The sequence below is a fragment of the Wyeomyia smithii genome, chromosome 1 (genome assembly GCF_029784165.1).
Source record: "Wyeomyia smithii strain HCP4-BCI-WySm-NY-G18 chromosome 1, ASM2978416v1, whole genome shotgun sequence".
NCBI lineage: Eukaryota > Metazoa > Arthropoda > Insecta > Diptera > Culicidae > Wyeomyia > Wyeomyia smithii.
Genome location: NC_073694.1, coordinates 32,165,554 through 32,182,404, shown reverse-complemented (window position 1 = coordinate 32,182,404; position 16,851 = coordinate 32,165,554). Strand labels below are relative to the sequence as shown.

Below are 16,851 nucleotides of genomic sequence, written 5' to 3'. Positions count from 1 at the left end.
CGTTCCTTTTGCAAATATCGCTAATTATGATTCCCCGGAGAGAGTTTACTGTAAGAAGAACTTTTCTCAAAAGGAAGAAGTCTCATTGGAACATCGTTCTTCCTGCCATTACAACATTACGATCACAATTCCCCAAACCAGACTTGCTGCTAATGTTCTGGTCAGCTTATTTGCGAGAACGGCTTATATTTAGTGAAGAGAAAGGAAACCTTGTTCTAACTTGTAATTCCTTGGAAAAAACTGAAAAGAATATGTTTCTTAGCTCTGACGAACGATATCAAGGACCAGACACCAACACTTATCACTCTTACTAAATCCTACATTTAGTAAGAGAGATAAGTGTTGGTGTCTGGTCCTTGATATCGTTCGTCATATTAAGCTTCTACGAAACATGTTTGAATTCTCAGCTCTGTTTTATTTTGGGAGAGATTCATTTTTTCAGGAACTTCCAGGATAACTATACAACAATTAAAAGGGTTTGCAAGTTAATTGATCCAATTCTACAAAATTTTGTATGATGCTAATTAAAAATTCTTGAAACTAAATTTGAACGCGGCAGAATCACCGTTACCGTTTCGTACCGGTACAGAAACTCGTTCTGGATCTATACTATTTTGCCCTGATGGATCGAAACCTAATAATCAAGTCGGAGCTGGAGATAATAATAAGAGTTAAAAATATTATTTAATTCCAATTTTTACAAAATGTTGACAGTGACGTACCTACTCAGAGCCTAATTTAATGTCTATATACGAAAGATATTACCAATGTTATGATAAAACTGATTTTCACTTTGAATATAAACAGAACAAATATATAGTATTTATTTCGGTTTAAATTCATTATTTAATTGGTGATGAATAAGTTATATGCAGTAAGGTCGTTTTTTACGCGGGTTGCTTTCCTCCATTACTCAAAAACGGTACAAAATATCGACCTCATTTCAATCACGTTTTCCGTTTTAGGCCACGAGTGATCATATATCAGTTTTCAAAAAATTCACAATTTTTGGTGTAAATACTCAAAATTTAAAATATTGCATTTTGGTCTCTAGATTGGCTATTATCATATTCAAACGAGGTTTTAACGTTTTAGGACGGTTTTCTTTGTTATATTTGCAACTCAAAAAGTCGTTTTTACGCTAGCCCATACAAATTTGGAACGCATCCCCCGCGTAAAAAATCGACGAAAATGCAGATGAGACTGATATGCATTTCACGGCAGTATAGGTCTCATTACAGGGCATTTCAGTCGAAATATCATTTAAAACTAATGGGGAAGGCTAAAAATGATATTTGTCCTTTCTGTAATGAAGGAATCGAATCTTTAGCCTTCTTCAACAAAAGAGAAATCTTATTCGATGAGGCACTGTTACAGCTTTTTGGAATATTGGAAATTCTTGTCCAATTAAGGTAGTGCGGTTTATACGGCACATAATACCTAACTGAAACCATGCCTAAATCAGGTACTGAGAGCTACTTTTCATATCAATTCTCCACTCTGATCAGGTGATTTATTAAAAACCGGAGAATGTTACAACAGTTTTGAAATGTGTTCGCGGTACAAAATTCAACAATAGAGGATGCCAATTACAAGGCAAAAAAAAATTTGACTTGACAACCTTGCTAAGTGGCCTAGTTCCAGAGTTTCGTATTCTCGAAAAAGTCGAGCTCAATCGGACTTTGAGAAGTGTATCCTCAAAGCAGTCGAAGTCTGACTTTTCTGACCGAAGAAAATATGTACAGGGGTTCATTTAATTTTATCTAGAAAGTCGATTTAGAAATTGTTTTTTCTAAACAACACCAGAGCTCTACGGTTCATACATTTCGAAGATATTTGACAACAATTTTGTTTACGATTTCGACAATTCCATGAACTGTGCATTTTTTTATTGACCAAAAAGTTAAACTTTGACCGCTTTGAGGCTCCAGTTCTCAAAGTTCAATAGAGCTCAAATTAAACAAAGGAACTATTTTCGAAAAAAAGAAATTTTTGAGCCATGCCGCTGAACAAAATTCGAAAAGTTAATTATCATTGGTTATCCCGCTCCTTTTGTTTTGTCAACGAAAAATGCATGTTTGCAATTTTAGTGGGTAAACAATTACTACCGCTCGAAATCTTTACCATAAATCTTAATCAATTTTCAGATTTTTCGAAAATATATTCACCATTCATTTGGCTTATATTTAATTGAGATAGTATATGGTTTTGTTGATATTATGATTGAATAGCTTTTTTTCAAATAACTAACTTATCATAGGTTTTTTATTGTAGCATCTTGAGGCATTCCCTTTAGAATCTCAATATTCAGTGATTTTTTTTAGTTTTTTTAGTAGTATTTTTTCAGTTTGGCTTACTGTAATATAAACAATTATCGATCTGACTAAAAGTTTATCAAATTGATTGATTTAAGATAAACAAAGTCTACAAAGCTGCATGAATAGAGAAAAATTCCACGCCCAATACTCAAAGAAAAATAAACGAATCTTTGCAATTAGGGCTAGATTACACAATTCCCAAAATATAATAATTGATACCCACATCTAGATTATTATTAAATTAAAAGAGAACGATCAATGCAAAACCCTCACAATGCAAGTCTCTGGGCATTCGACTACCGCGGATAAACATTTATCAGCTCAAATAAACTTGCTGCCTACAAAATAAATAGCTTCGAATAACTTTTGTATCGAATGAACATAAAAGTAAGAAATTACGAGTATTTTGAGCTGTGCTGAACTCTAGACTTTTGGTAAATTTGAGCGTGGCTATACCATCAATTAAATTTATTTTAGTCTGCGCAAGTCGCAATGAAAATAGAATTTCCTTTTCTCTGCGAACCAATCGAACAAACAGCCATCAAGATTCGCTACCATGCTTCGATTCAGCTCAAAGCAGGGATAGGAAACCTTTCTACGCAACCAGAAACAGCTTCTCGATTCAGAATAAACACAATCAACCACAATAATGGTTGGATTCACTTACACTGCAAAGTAAAGATGAATGACAGTATCACTTTTCGCTGATACATTGTAACTGAGAATCCTTTCTCCAGTGCGCGCGGTAATTGAATTATCCTCGAATGGTTTCGATGAAGTGACACGCTCTTTGCTCTGACCAATCCTTGAATGAACGAAGACTGGCTGTGTGCATGTACCGTGCAAGCACTCTCCTGGTTCTGCTTGCAAGCGACACTTAACCAGTACTTTATCACCGCTCAGAACCCTCGTTAAAGTGTGCCCTTTTTGGTCGAGATTTTTCTCTAACCAGATATATCCGTTCGGTTGTTCGGTCTCTTTCCACCGCCAAGAAAAAAACAAAACTCTAGGAATTATCTTTTTATTCTATCACACTCTCGCTGCCTTGCTCATTTTCCAATTCACACCTGTTTCGGAGGGTTTTTCCCACGACCTTTTTTGGTAAGACTGACAAATACAATATTCGCACCACGGTATTTTTCTACGACTTCTCTGGGCCAATCGTTTCACACCTGCACCGGCTGCTGAAACAACCTCGATTGTACAACAAATGCACTTAATCCCTTTATTATGATTATGACTGGTCGTTTTCTGCTACTGCCGCTCACGCTCGCTCGATGGAACTTTTTTCCAGTGTTTTTCGCGTTATCATTTTCCCTCTCGTTCTACGGTCACCGACCGTGCGGCCGCATCACCGCATCACTCCAACCAGCCAGCCAGTTCAACCAGTTCAGCGGCTCCCGTTTCGGGTCGCGTACGAAGATGATTAATTTGCCCTGGACCACCCTGGCTCCGGCTGACGTTGGTATTCGGGGTGTGGTACTATCGGTTCACAAAACAATTTCGCGAGTTTTACCCACAAAAAGCACAACAACGATACCGGGCCACTCACTCGCGGACTTCGCTTGGATCAATTAGGACACCAGCCGGAATGTGGGCTCCACACGAACCACCAGTAAAACAACGCTAAAACGTAACCCGCCCTAGGGGTAAGAACCAAACAGCGAAACCGCAGCTAATGCTGATAATTCACAAGACTCCGAACACAGAGTACGGGGGCCCCGATCGCGAGGTTCGTCTTTCAGCCTATTCGCGCTCGAGTCGTAGTACTAACTGAAAGCCGACCGAGGAAAGCACTGCTCGTGAGGCTGCCCAGCATCCGCTTGGATGCTGAATCTACACTCTCGAGTGGAGCTACTCTCCCGTTCTCACTTCCCTATTGCTCTTCCGGAGAGACGTGCATCCCGTCAGTCCTTGATGACGATTTTCGTCACCGTCAGCATCAGCACTGACGGCAGATGGCTCACCATCAGCGTGATGACACCCAGATGCAGTCATCGTCTGGCGAAGCTGCAAACGTCAAGAGAGAGATCCTTTCGGAGTTCGCGTCGGGGGTCCACAAAGAGTCTGCGCCGCGGCGGCGGTTCGTTTTTTCTCACCAGCACACAAATCACACGGTAGCGTGGTAGTGTGAGATTGCGTGCGATGAGAAGTGAGGCTGTGAAGCGTTTCACGCGGCTCATCAGGGTGCAGCCTATGCTGATTATTGTTACAAATGACGTTAGAGCTTCTAGAGTGTGTGACTGATGCTTTTTGTTGCTCATGCTGGAGATCACTGGAATGCAGCACAGATGAATTCACTAATTTGCTATTGTTATAAGCAAATACAGATTGAGCTTTTTGTGCTGTATATGCATTACGTGTTTCAAAAGAATACTTATATATTGATTCATTCTAATATGTTATCTAGGTAATATTTGCAATGTTCCAAACAATTAAATGGTACTAAGCCGTTAGTTTTTAATAACCATCAGGGAAAGCGTAAACAGAATCATTTCTTGCTAGTCTAATAACAGAGCTCAATACTTTGAGTCATCATCATGAGTTTCAAACTATAGTTTGGTATTTTTCTACGAAGAGCTTCTTAAAAATTTTAGTTTGATGCCAAACAATTCTTAACTGGTCAAAGGTGCATTTTTTTTAGTTGAAAATTTTAAATTGGTTCATTTTTTGGGCCACTCTTCTTCAGAGTTCGTCAATCAAAGGGCCCAATAAAAAACGGGTTTAAAAGAACAACTAAAGCGGATTTGAATGAAATGCAGAAAAAACATTTAGCCTTATACATCGAATAAAGAATTCGAATCGGAACCAAATTCAGACAAAGTTGATCGAATTCAGTGATGAAATTGAATCGATTCGAAGCAACAGTCATTGCAGATAGGAAAATACTGACTGAAAGATAGACTCCAAAAAAAATTTCGTAGGTAATGAAAGTAGCAGCAGAAAGTAATAAATGTAAACGTAAATTAGATGAGGATTACAGTACTATTTTGATTTCATCAACATTGGTTTCCATCTTTACTCGACAAATTCACGCTAATTTTTCTCACGCTTTCTATTTCGATTTTATGACGCTTTTTAAAAAATGTAGTTTAAGTTATAAAAAATGCATTGAAAATATAATTCTCAGTTGTTTCTTGTATCCTTGTTGCATGGGAAGTCTCATAAACTCAACTTAATTTCTCATTTTTCTGGATAGGGCAAAAATATATTTCTCTGTTGCAATATGTTTGTGCTACAATTTTGTGCAAAATATATCGCAAACAGCGTATTTCATTGACTTCAGAAATTACGTATTTTCCGAGCAGTTGAGACAGAAGATCTATTAACAGCTCAAATTTCTCGGCAGTTCGGTATTCATGGAACGTCGATTTGAAAATAAGAAGCCCAGTAGTAATGCCAAACCATCATCTCGTGTTATTGGAATAGATCCAAAATAGAATAAGTACTGTTTGAAATATACCTAAGACTAGCACAAATATTCTCTAACAAACAAACAAACTACGAAATTTACAGTAATGAAGCTATACTCTAAAGAAATACGTGAAGTAAGAAATTGTTTTGAAAAAATGCATAAATATAGTAATATTTGCTACAAAAACTAACAACTAACCAAGCGCTTTCTAAAAAAAACAAAAAAAAAACAATAAATATCATTGAAAATTCAACAGTCATTGAGGATTAGTAATAAACAAAATGCGTCAAATGATCTAATATATTCTCAAATATTTACGAGTGGATTACCGAAAAGAGACTCGCGAATTAAATTTATTAACAAATTGAGTCGTAGTAATATTAGTTAAGTTCTAGCGAAGGGAACACGCAACTGTAAACGTAAGAAATTATCGAAGAAGCATAGCGTCTACCAATCAAACAGCTCTAATGATTTGTAACGATCAGCACGGTTTTAAGTCTAAGAGATCTTTTCGAATCCGTTAGACTTCGTCAGTACCTGAATTACTTCAATGGAGTGCAAAATTCAAGTTGATGTCATCAGATTTGAAGGTGGCTTCGACAAAATCGATCACAATATACTGTTGGCCAAACTAGCTCGTTTCGGATATTTTACGTGGCTTACCTGGTGGGTCGTGAACTCCGTGTTAAAGTTGACTCCTGCCTATCCTCGAGTTTCTGCAATTCAACCGAAGTTCCTCAAGGCAGTAACTCAGGTCCGTTGTTGTTTCCGCTATTTTTCAACGACGTTTCTTCGAAATTGGATCGGGAGATTAGGTTGCAAACTTATATACGCCGCTGACTTGAAAATATATTTGGTGATTCGTTCAATTGCCGACTGCCACTGTTTGCAAAACGAGCGAAATCTGATCATAAATTGGTGCTCTCGCTCTCTCGCTACAAACTAATCTTTAGCGTACCAAAATGCTCCATTGAACTTTTTTACTCGACTATAACATCAATGACACTTCACTCCGAAAGGTTGGGAAAATGAATATTCAAGTTGGGAGTCGTACATTCAACGACCACTATACCTCGTTAAATGCCAAGGCCAATCGGCAATCGGGTTCGTTTCGGAAATAGCCAAAGACGTTAGTAATCCAGACTGCTTTAAGTCCTTGTTTCCTGAAGTTACGTGCTAGATCAATAGAATTAAAGTCTTTCAGCGAAGATCTTTCCGGCTGGCCCTGCGTCACCTTGGCGAAATCCTCTAGTTCTTCCTGAAAATGAAAACTGATGCAAACTGTTGAATGGACACACTTGAAAAAAGGCGTAAAATTTAACAGGCGATGTTTGCCGCAAAGTTACTCAGTGAAGATGTTGACTGTCCTAGGTTACTCTCCATGTTGGGTTTGCGTGTTGCTCAACGTCCCCTCACTGGTACCGGTCACTGCTGCAGGAAAGGTTCCCCCGCACTGCTTATGTATACGACGCGGTGATCCGGACTTTCATGTTTGTGGAGGATCTCTTCGACCTCAGCGAAACTTCTATTTGTTTCAGAAAAAAGATTACCTTACCTTATCAGTCAGCTCCAGACCGAAGTGTCCCTCGCTGTTCGAATAAGTCGTCTCAATTTAATTCGCTCCACGGCCGCAGCTCGCCAGCCATGACGTCTGCAGAGGCCCCGCAGGTCGTCATCCAATTGATCGAGCCACCTTCCAGCCGTTCAAGTCGGGTCGTTAACAAAAACCATTTTCACCGGGTATCAAAGACAAAGCTAGGGAGGTGCTGTTGGTGCGCTCAGCACCAGGCCCACCACTCAAGGGCCCCATCTGAACTCAACCTCATGTATTTGTGCTCGCCATTCTGATCGACACGGACAAAGTATACGTGATACCGATGTTCATTTGCACCATGATTCGTGATTCAACTGACGCCGAAGTTGAATGTTTTGCGATCGCAGAAAACATTCGATGCAACGTGGAAGCACGCAACGAAGGAGCTTTTTTTGCGATGCTGAAAACCAGACTTGGTAAAGCACGCAACGTACTAGAAGCGGAATAAAAATTGAGCTCTTGCTTGCTAGGTAACACGCACTTGAGCTGGGTGCTCCGGTCGACAATTCGGCACGCGAAGAATGAAGAATACCACCACAGAGCGGATATCTCTTCGCTGGTGTTTTTTCTAAAGTTACATAGAGCGCACGGTGTAGCCCCGAGTCATTTTGCTTGCTTTTTTGCTTCGTGACATCTCCGTCTATTTGTACTCTGCTTCTCCTTGTGAGTCCTTGCTAAATTACATGTTGCAGCTAGTGCAGAGGGTGAGCGCTGACGACGTATGCGAGTGAGTGGGTGATTATATATAATAATTTGTGTTGTTTTTGAAATTACGAAATTAAATTTCATGAATTCAATGACATTCAATGAAATTCAGTCTAATTAAGCAGCAAAATAATGCTCTGTTTTATAATTTCAAAAGAACATGCCGTGAATTTTTTTTTATATGCAACAGCTGCAATTACTTGGATTTGTTTGTTTCGTCCTCACATTTGATGTTTTTTAACACGTGCCACACGTGTCCACACGCGCAAACCAGGAGGCTGATTTATTTCTTTTGAAAAAATGAAGCAAGAATTAAAGCAAGATGTGCTACGAGATGTTGTTCTCTAAATATTGAAATCTAGATATAGGCATTAAAACCGGGGCGCATTACACAGTTTAAAAAAAACGTGCGTTTCGCATGAGGTTCAAATTGCTTTATATTTTTGAGCCTTCAGCCAGAAAATACAGTAAAGAATTATTGAGATACTATTTTGATACTTTCCGTCGTTTCAGGAAGAATAATTATCAATCTTGAATCACAAAACGAGTTTATATTTTGAAAAATATTACAAAATTCCTAATCAAATTTGGTAAAGCACGCACAGCATCTCAAGCACAGCTTGGCTGTTGCTCTTGCTTCATAACCCACACACACTCGGGCTAGGTGCTTTGGTCTTCAGCTTGGTGCGCAACTAATAAAGGGGTTATATACCTTTTTGGTCGAGAAAAATTAAGGAAGTTTGAATTTAGTTTTTAGTACACAGCACCATTTTTATTGCATCAAAGTGGTATTTATCTGCAATAACAGTTTATCAACAACAACAAAAAATACGTTTGATTTTGAGATATACCATTTATTACTGGAGTTTCCCCGAAACGCTATTTTTTTGCAGAGCCTTGCGGTGATACTGATAGAGACTCAACGGGTCAACCAAAATCAAAAAACTCATATTATTTCATTAGTTTAGAAGTGTGCCGTGTCCTTGAACGATCGCTTTTATAAGTATTTTGTTTTCAGTGCAAACGGGAACGTTTTTCCCAAAAGATGCACGTTTAGAGCGCTGAAAATTGCATTAAAAAATGTTTCAAAATTGATCGTTCAAGGACCGGCGAATTTTATAACGAAAATTTAAAAAAAAAGATGAAGGAAATCGGTTCAGTAGCTTTCCCGCAATCAGGATCACGGCAAAGTCATTTTTCGGAAAACACTATTCCAAGATAATCGCGTGTAAATTTTCAAGTTTAGGTTATGCGGCCGTGGCGAGGCGCGCTGCAAATCGCTCTAACTTTCTTCCTGTTGCTCAGATCTTTAAAATTTGTAAAAATGTTCTCAAGATGTTGTATTTGAAGATAATGCAATGAAATTTTTTTCGGTTTTTCGAAAACTAAAAAGTATATACCTTATATACCCCTTAAGAGAAGCATCACACAGCAAATATCTCTTCACGGATCGAAACAAAACGAAAAAGAAAAAAACGCTCAAAGTGCCTCCCGGCGACATACACAGGGTTACCGCACTGCATTCGTAGCTTCTTTAGCTCTTGCGCCGAGTTGGTGCTTGCTACGAATGTCGCATAAAAAGATAATACGCTCGTGGTGCTGGGTGTCTATAATTCAGCGATGTCACCGAGCGGCTCGGAGCGGTGCTTTTACCAAGTCTGGAAAACGTTGTCTATCTGTGTTGCTGTGTGGCTAACTTGAAAACATGAAACAGCGCGAGGGAAATAATCTGTGTTCGCACGTGACTATATGTACTTGAAAACAGTTGGCTCTAAGTTAAAGTTGATCAAGTTTCTCCAAGTTGAAGTTGATCAAGAACTATTTGAGGTCAACGATGAGTAACTTGAGATTAACAAACCTTGCCATTTTATCAATCGAACGTGATATCACTGATTCCATTGATTTTGAATCTGTAACTTCTGATTTTGCCAACCAAAAGGCACGGAAAGTAAGTATCTAAATTTACCTAATTTTCAATTTTGGGGACAACGGAATAAATAAGTAAAAAAATTTAAATTTTTTGTTTGTCTCAATTCCTTTTATGAAAGAAAAAACTACCCAGCCATTTTCATTGGGGGCCCACATTTTTGTTGCCGCACCAGGCCCATCAAACCATAACTACGCCACTGCCGGATTGTCTTCCGCCATCCTATTCCGACATATGCATACATACTGTTTTGGAGGCCCAGAAACCGCCATGGAGGAATTCTAGATAGTGTGTAGGGTCATCCCAGTTTCGGGTAGTACTCGGTCTAAACTACAGGTGTGTACAGAAAACCCATTTTTCTGTCACTTTCGAAAGAAAGAAATCAACGTAAAAAGAATTGAGGAAGACCATTCACGCTAAGTTCGCCTCTACAGTAAATTCTAAAGTGATGACATCCGGATTTTTTACACGATAATGTTTGCTGGTGTCCAAGGAACACTTCTATGAAAAAGTTTAGATTTTTTGATTACTGAAAATTGTGATTTAACTCACGAAACTACATGAAAAGTAATAAAAAAAACATTATTTTTAATGCTTAAGTCGCTCCTAATCGGTATATAAACCGATGAAACCGCCTTTTCTTCAACTAAATGTTTTTATGCCCTAAGATCTAGTTTAAGTAAACTAAAATAACTCTGAATCGAGTGATGTGTTACTATTCACATTACTACGGAATAACGGATACGTAGATGTTTTTGCTTGACTGGCACTAGAACAAAAATGGAGTTTTCTGCTATTTTTAGAAATTAAATAGCTATAATTTTTCTTGAAATGTTTTTCCTGAATATTACCGACCATTTTAATGATACAAAAACCACATGTCATATCTTTGTATTTTGATTAAGAAGCAAATAACATAAAAATCACGATTTTGCGTGTTTCACGTAGTTTAGTGAATAATAAAATTATTCAAATTTTTGGTATTTAGATACCTATTGTTTTTCCTCAAATGTCTTTTCTGAACATCAATGAACATTTTCATGTAAAAAACCTGTATGTCCCTTCTTATGTTTTCAAATGTTTTCAGAACAATTTGAAAGGACGATGATTACCGTACACCTCAGAAACGGAGGGAATAATATCAATAAGATCAACTGAAATAGATAGAGAGTAGGTGACTTTTTCAGCGGTTAAAAATGTTCAATTTAAGCTGAAAAAACAATAATGTTTCGTTCTCAGCTTTCGAATAAAACTGATAGAATTGCTCTGAATGGAATACATTAAAAGTTAGAGCCACTTCATGAAAGAGTATCCAAGAAACTTGAAAATTAAATTGGGCCGAGTAGATTACCGTTAGGGCATATGCGTAGAAGATTTTTTAACATCAAATGTGACCCTCTATCAGCCCCTGAAATACTTTCAACAAGGAATCAATTGCACTGTATGTGGCTTACATATAGATTTATGAACCCGGATTGAGACCAAATTTAGACTGAATCGAAATAAATAACGATAAGCTTCTAATGTTTTTAATGATATCAAAATATAATAAGAAATAATAATAATTGCAATTGATAAAAAATGAGGAAAAGAATGAATAGGATATAGGAAAAGAAGAAATCTTTTCAGATTTGGATGAGGACACCCCATAAAATCAAAAAAGATTTTCTAACTCTCAAGTTCAATTGATGTAAGGCAATAGCAGTATAGTTAAATTAAGTTGGTCAAGTACAAAATAAATAAACTATTTTCTTTGGTTATAAAAAAATTGATCACAAATGACGTTGAATAACTTAAAAAAAAATGCCGAAAATGCTTGGAAAACACAAAACCAGTGAGTCTCAAAATAAAAGTATTAAACATGATCCACAATTACTGAGAAAAGATTGAGGGCCAAAACGGAAGAAAATGTTCCTGAGCTCGGTAAAAAAAATGAAGGAGTTGCTTTTGAATTCCAAAACCAAACCCAAAGAAAAGGTTATCACAAAATAAAACCAAGCGCGGTTGGTTAAAAATAATCCGGTTACTGTTGAAATTTTTTGTAAGCCATTGATTAAAACTAAAATTTAAAGGTCCACGAATCAAGAAAAAAAACAAACAAACAAGTGAAGGAAAATAATAAAAAGTGCTATGGAATTAAAAATGTAACTGTAATGGACGAAAAACCAAATTTTTCGTGCGTCTCATGCCCCTAAAAGCAAGGGTTTACAACAAACTCAAGCTTCCAGAACGTTAGCCTTTAAGCAGAGGACAACATTCGTTGCCGATTCCTAGAATCACTTCAATTTCCGCCAGTGACAATTCGTAACGCCATCATTTTCAGATTCGACCGTGAAAAATGTACTCTTTCGCTCCCTTTCTCATCTCTTCGTGAATCACCCCCAGAGCAACATTTAATTGGATGATAAAGCACCTTTCCCACCCGATGGTTCCATCTAGGATATTACCAACGGTCTGTCGGGGCAAAATATAGTGGTGTACCAAGTAGCTGCCTCACCGGCAGTGGAAACTTCACCGCAAGCGGAATGAGCAGAATGACAAAAGAATGAGTGCCAACCCACTGGCGTTTTTCGCAGCTCAGCTTTGCTTGTGACTTGCACTGTACAAAATTATTCCATCATCCTCTAGCATCCTTCTAGGTCTGCTCGGAAGCAGGAAATGAATTTTTGGGAGTTAAATCATGTGCCGCTCACTTTCCTTCCTCCTTTTTCGCTCGGTGCACTTTCTGCAGGAAAGCAACAGGAATTGTTCCACAGGAGAAACGTTGATAAATATGTCCTGCCTCCACAGCCTCCCTTCACATTCAATTCAGTTTGATGTACTACGCACTTTGCATCAATCATTGTTCCTATGATCGGTGATCATAATTTTCAGCCGATTGTGGTTGTCAAACTTTCCGGTATTTTTGTTAAAATAAAACTGAATTCCAAATCTGGCGTTGCGTGATGTAACTAAAACAGATAAACAATCAGCTGCGGCTACTGCCTATCCGATTACTGGAAGCAGTTTTGTAGCGAGTTAAGTACCGAAAAACTTTTCCCCCAAAGTTTCCCCCCATTGTTTCGCTGCTAATTAATACTGACTTATGACAAGGGTTGATGTTATTAATTTTGTCGCTTACTGTTTGACCATCTTTAACGCTACAGTGATGGACGGCTGGCATGTCCCATGCTAAAGAAAAATGTGAAGGACATCACAGTCGGATGGAGGAAGACAAGGGACCGCTGGGTATCGCATTTCACAAGATAGAATTTCAGTCCTCAAGCGGAGGACCTTTGTTGCGGTGCTTTATTCGCTACAATACACGGGTAAACGCCTGTTAAACCAATCAATCTCTCATTCTACCCAGCTCAAAATCGTAGTCATCCGAGCTTCTTCGCAGTATTCCGACCCGTTCATCGGCGCGAATAATCTCCACCTGGCGACTGATTCGGTTTAGCAGCTTGTAAATGGTTTCATCCAGCTGTGAGCCGCCGTTTTCACTTAGGATTGTTGAGTTAAGTTCGGGAGCGAAGTCCGGTTCAATATCGTGCAGGTATTCTTGTTCAGTTACTTCCTCCTCCTGGGTAGATGATCTTCTTATGGTGGGAGGCATCCTCGAAAGCTCGGGAAAGGGCACACTAGGAGGTTCGTTGAAGGTTGTATAGGCTCTCCGGGTTGAATCCGGTCGAATACAAGACAGTTGTGGCGTTTCGCTACGATTTCTGTGGCGAGACGATTCCGCAAATGAAGGTAGAGTGGTGTCGTTAAGCAGAATACTGTCTAAGTTCTCCGTCGTGGATACGTTCGGAAGAGGTCGCGTTCGTATTGGATGCGTACTTTCGAATGAACGGTAATTGCCTGGATCGACGTATCCTACATGTCTTCTTTGAATACCACCAGCAGGTCGTGAGATTCTGAACGAACTCTCATCTAACACCGGAGTTTGTTGGGCTGCTGTGTAAGAACCGTACAGACCAGAGTGTCTAGTATGATCTCGCCAACCAACGCGACCAGACGAACGTGCTATTCGAAAGGATTCTTCAGCTGGTGAACCAGCAAATGACAGCAAAGATTCATCTGGCATAGTAACGGCATCAAGATCCTCTCCGGGTGATATAGGAATGGGTCTTCTAGGAGTTTGATAAGCTGCCGGCGTTCTGGGTGCAATATAAGACCGTTCTAAGTTAGACTCTGCAGATTGTTCGAAACGTACAGGTGTTCTGGCAGGTCGAACAATCCGGAAGGACTCGACTTCTCCAACCGGAGGTTGGCTTTGAGCTGTTTCTTTTCTAATAAATCTCTGTGCGAGCGGCTTTCGATGGCCTATTCGTGGTGGTGTTATTGTTGGTCTACTCTCGGCATCGGGAGTTTCCGCTAACGGCATTGGAGGTGGGGCTTCGTACGAGCGATACAATCCAGGAGCATCGCGTAAATCACGTTGACGCACTGGTCTAGTAGTGCGGATCAGGCGAAACGATTCGCCACTTTCATCGGGGACCAAAGGAGTATCCGCGCCTAAATGGATCGTTTGTGATTGTTCCAGTTGGTCAATGTAAGATTCTGTCATGGGATCGTGCCTTGGAACTGTAATGAATTAAATCTAATCAAACACCCAAAAATACCATAAAAAGAAACAGCTTACTGCTTCTTCCGAGAGCAGAGGGCCCTTCACTGTAAATTTCGTGTTCCCCTCCTAAAAATTCATCATCAATGTAAATCAAAATAATGATATCAGCATAAGAAAATTACCAGTGGCCTCTGACTGCTCAACAATTTGGTGTAGTTCATCCAGTGCGTCCGATTGGTACAGTAACATTGCGGTAGCCATTGTGAGAACCGCTTTGGTGGCGGATTCGATAAATTCTTCGTACATTTTTATTGTCAATTTTGAAAGCAACTGCGAATTTAGCGGGGTTATTTCGATAGCACTGTCAAAGGGCTTTATCCTGGGTAACTGCGATCTATTTTGTCGTTCGTTACAGACCAACATTAAATTATTCTACCAACCATTTCCCACAAGCTCTCACTCTCGATTATTATAGCAAAAGGTATTCTTGGTTACGCTATAAAACTTACATTTGGAGTCAAATTGATGTCTTAACTGGATGACGAGCAAACTGATAAAACAAGAAATTGACTGAATTTGTTCTCAACTGTATTTTTACCAGCTCTATCATAGTTTTCAGCATATAAATATTTCGAGTATTCGCAACCATTTTTTACATTTGGTTTTATAACTTTAAAAAATTAATTATTTTGATTTCATCACATAGCTGTCTCATGCTTCATCAGTCAATGAATAACTAAAAAGTTCCCAAAAGAATAACGAATGAGATCAGATTTTTTTTTAGCCGCATTCACCCTTCTCTGGCTCATCTTTTCGTTGTTTTGTCCTTATCTTGCTCTTGTCTTATCCTAATCTAGCCCTTTTCTTATACATGCCTAGTTCTTGTCTTGTCCTTTAAACAATCTGCATTATCATCCGTTGATGGTTATTGATTATTCGGGTTGTTCTTGTTTTATCCTTATCTTTCTTTGTCTTTCCCTTGTCTTGTTCTTGTCTTGTCCTTGTCTCGTCCTTGTCGTGTCCTTGTCTTGTCTTTGTCTTGTCCTCGTCTTTTTTTTTCTCGCTTATTTTCCGTCGGTCTAGTTCCGCCACTGTTGTGGCCAATCACCGACGCCCAGGGAGGCGACTCCACACCCAGGACCCTAACTCACGACCCGTTTATTAACGGACCGGCGCCAACGGCTTTACTTCCTCATGCGATGGAAGGCGTGATCCCAGAGATTTTTCGCCTCAGAAAATGTCCCGGTGTCGGCTAGGATTGAATCTAGACCAGTTTGGGTTGGTTGTGAGTGGATCACGCCACCTCACAACCATCGACACCTATGTCGGCGGTGGGATTCGAGCCCAGGCGTCGAGCGTGGTTGGCGGAGACGTTACCAACCACGCTAGGTCCTCGTCTTGTCCTCATCTTGTTCTTGTCTAGTCCTCGTCTTGTTCTTGTCTTGTCCTTGTCTCGTCCTTGTCTTGTCCTTGTCTTGTCCTTGTCTTGTCCTTGTCTTGTCCTTGTCTTGTCCTTGTTTTGTCCTTGTCTTGTCCTTGTCTTGTCCTTGTCTTGCCCTTGTCTTGTCCTTGTCTTGTCCTTGTCTTGTCCTTGTCTTGTCCTTGTCTTGTCCTTGTCTTGTCCTTGTCTTGTCCTTGTCTTGTCCTTGTCTTGTCCTTGTCTTGTCCTTGTCTTGTCCTTGTCTTGTCCTTGTCTTGTCCTTGTCTTGTCCTTGTCTTGTCCTTGTCATGACCTTGTCTTGTCCTTGTCTTATCCTCTTAGCGTTTTCAGTTAGACTTTTGAGGCTGGGACAGAAACGGACGTGCAAAGTGGTCGTGCATTTATAGTTCGGTCTGTGTGTACAAAACAAAAGAGAAGATAATCCGCGTTCAAATTCAACCGGCTATAGTGTGTTGTGTCGCTACGTGAAGTGATTCCGTACCCGGCACACACTGCGGCTGTATTGCGAAGCTACCGGCTGCAGTGAATAGATAATCCCCGTTCAAGGCCAACTGACAAGTAAGTTGTGTCGTTGCGTAAAGTGATTCGGCACCCAGTTCACTGCTATGTGACTGTTTTGGCGCTGCTATGTGGCTGTAACGGCTGCAGCTTCGAACGATCGGACAACCAAATCTGCTGCAAGGAAGAAGGAAAAAGATACGTGTTATTGTCGGCGCTAGTGCACTAGCTTTAGCGCAATGGATGTGAATCACTTAGGGGCCAGCCACATTCCACGTGGACAGATTTTTACAAATTATGACCACCCCTACTACACCCCCTCCCCCCGCAGAACATTACGCAGAACCCCCCCCCCTCCTCAAAAGCTGTCCACGTGGAATGTGGATGGCCCCTTATCAGCCAGA

General features: G+C 39.7%; 2 protein-coding genes across 3 annotated transcripts in view; both read right to left on the bottom strand.

The window, feature by feature from the left end:
- LOC129719073 (uncharacterized) overlaps positions 1 to 4,074 on the bottom strand; it is a 57,637-nt gene extending 53,563 nt beyond the window's left edge. The window contains exon 1 of the mRNA XM_055670458.1: positions 2,986 to 4,074. Coding sequence (XP_055526433.1) covers positions 2,986 to 3,031 — 46 coding nt within the window. The 5' untranslated portion in view covers positions 3,032 to 4,074. The remainder of the gene's footprint in view (positions 1 to 2,985) is intronic.
- A 9,156-nt stretch (positions 4,075 to 13,230) lies between these two features.
- LOC129717518 (uncharacterized) lies at positions 13,231 to 14,907 on the bottom strand. 2 transcript variants are annotated; one of them, XM_055667482.1, is made up of 3 exons: positions 14,691 to 14,907; positions 14,584 to 14,634; positions 13,231 to 14,525 (listed from the first exon to the last, which is right to left on the bottom strand). In XM_055667482.1, exons 1-3 carry the CDS (start codon positions 14,812 to 14,814, stop codon positions 13,288 to 13,290), a joined length of 1,413 nt encoding a protein of 470 aa, XP_055523457.1. In that variant the 5' UTR covers positions 14,815 to 14,907; the 3' UTR covers positions 13,231 to 13,287. The 2 variants fall into 2 exon arrangements, with proteins under 2 accessions (XP_055523457.1, XP_055523458.1); XM_055667483.1 differs by lacking the exon at positions 14,584 to 14,634.
- Between the last annotated feature and the right edge of the window lie 1,944 nt (positions 14,908 to 16,851).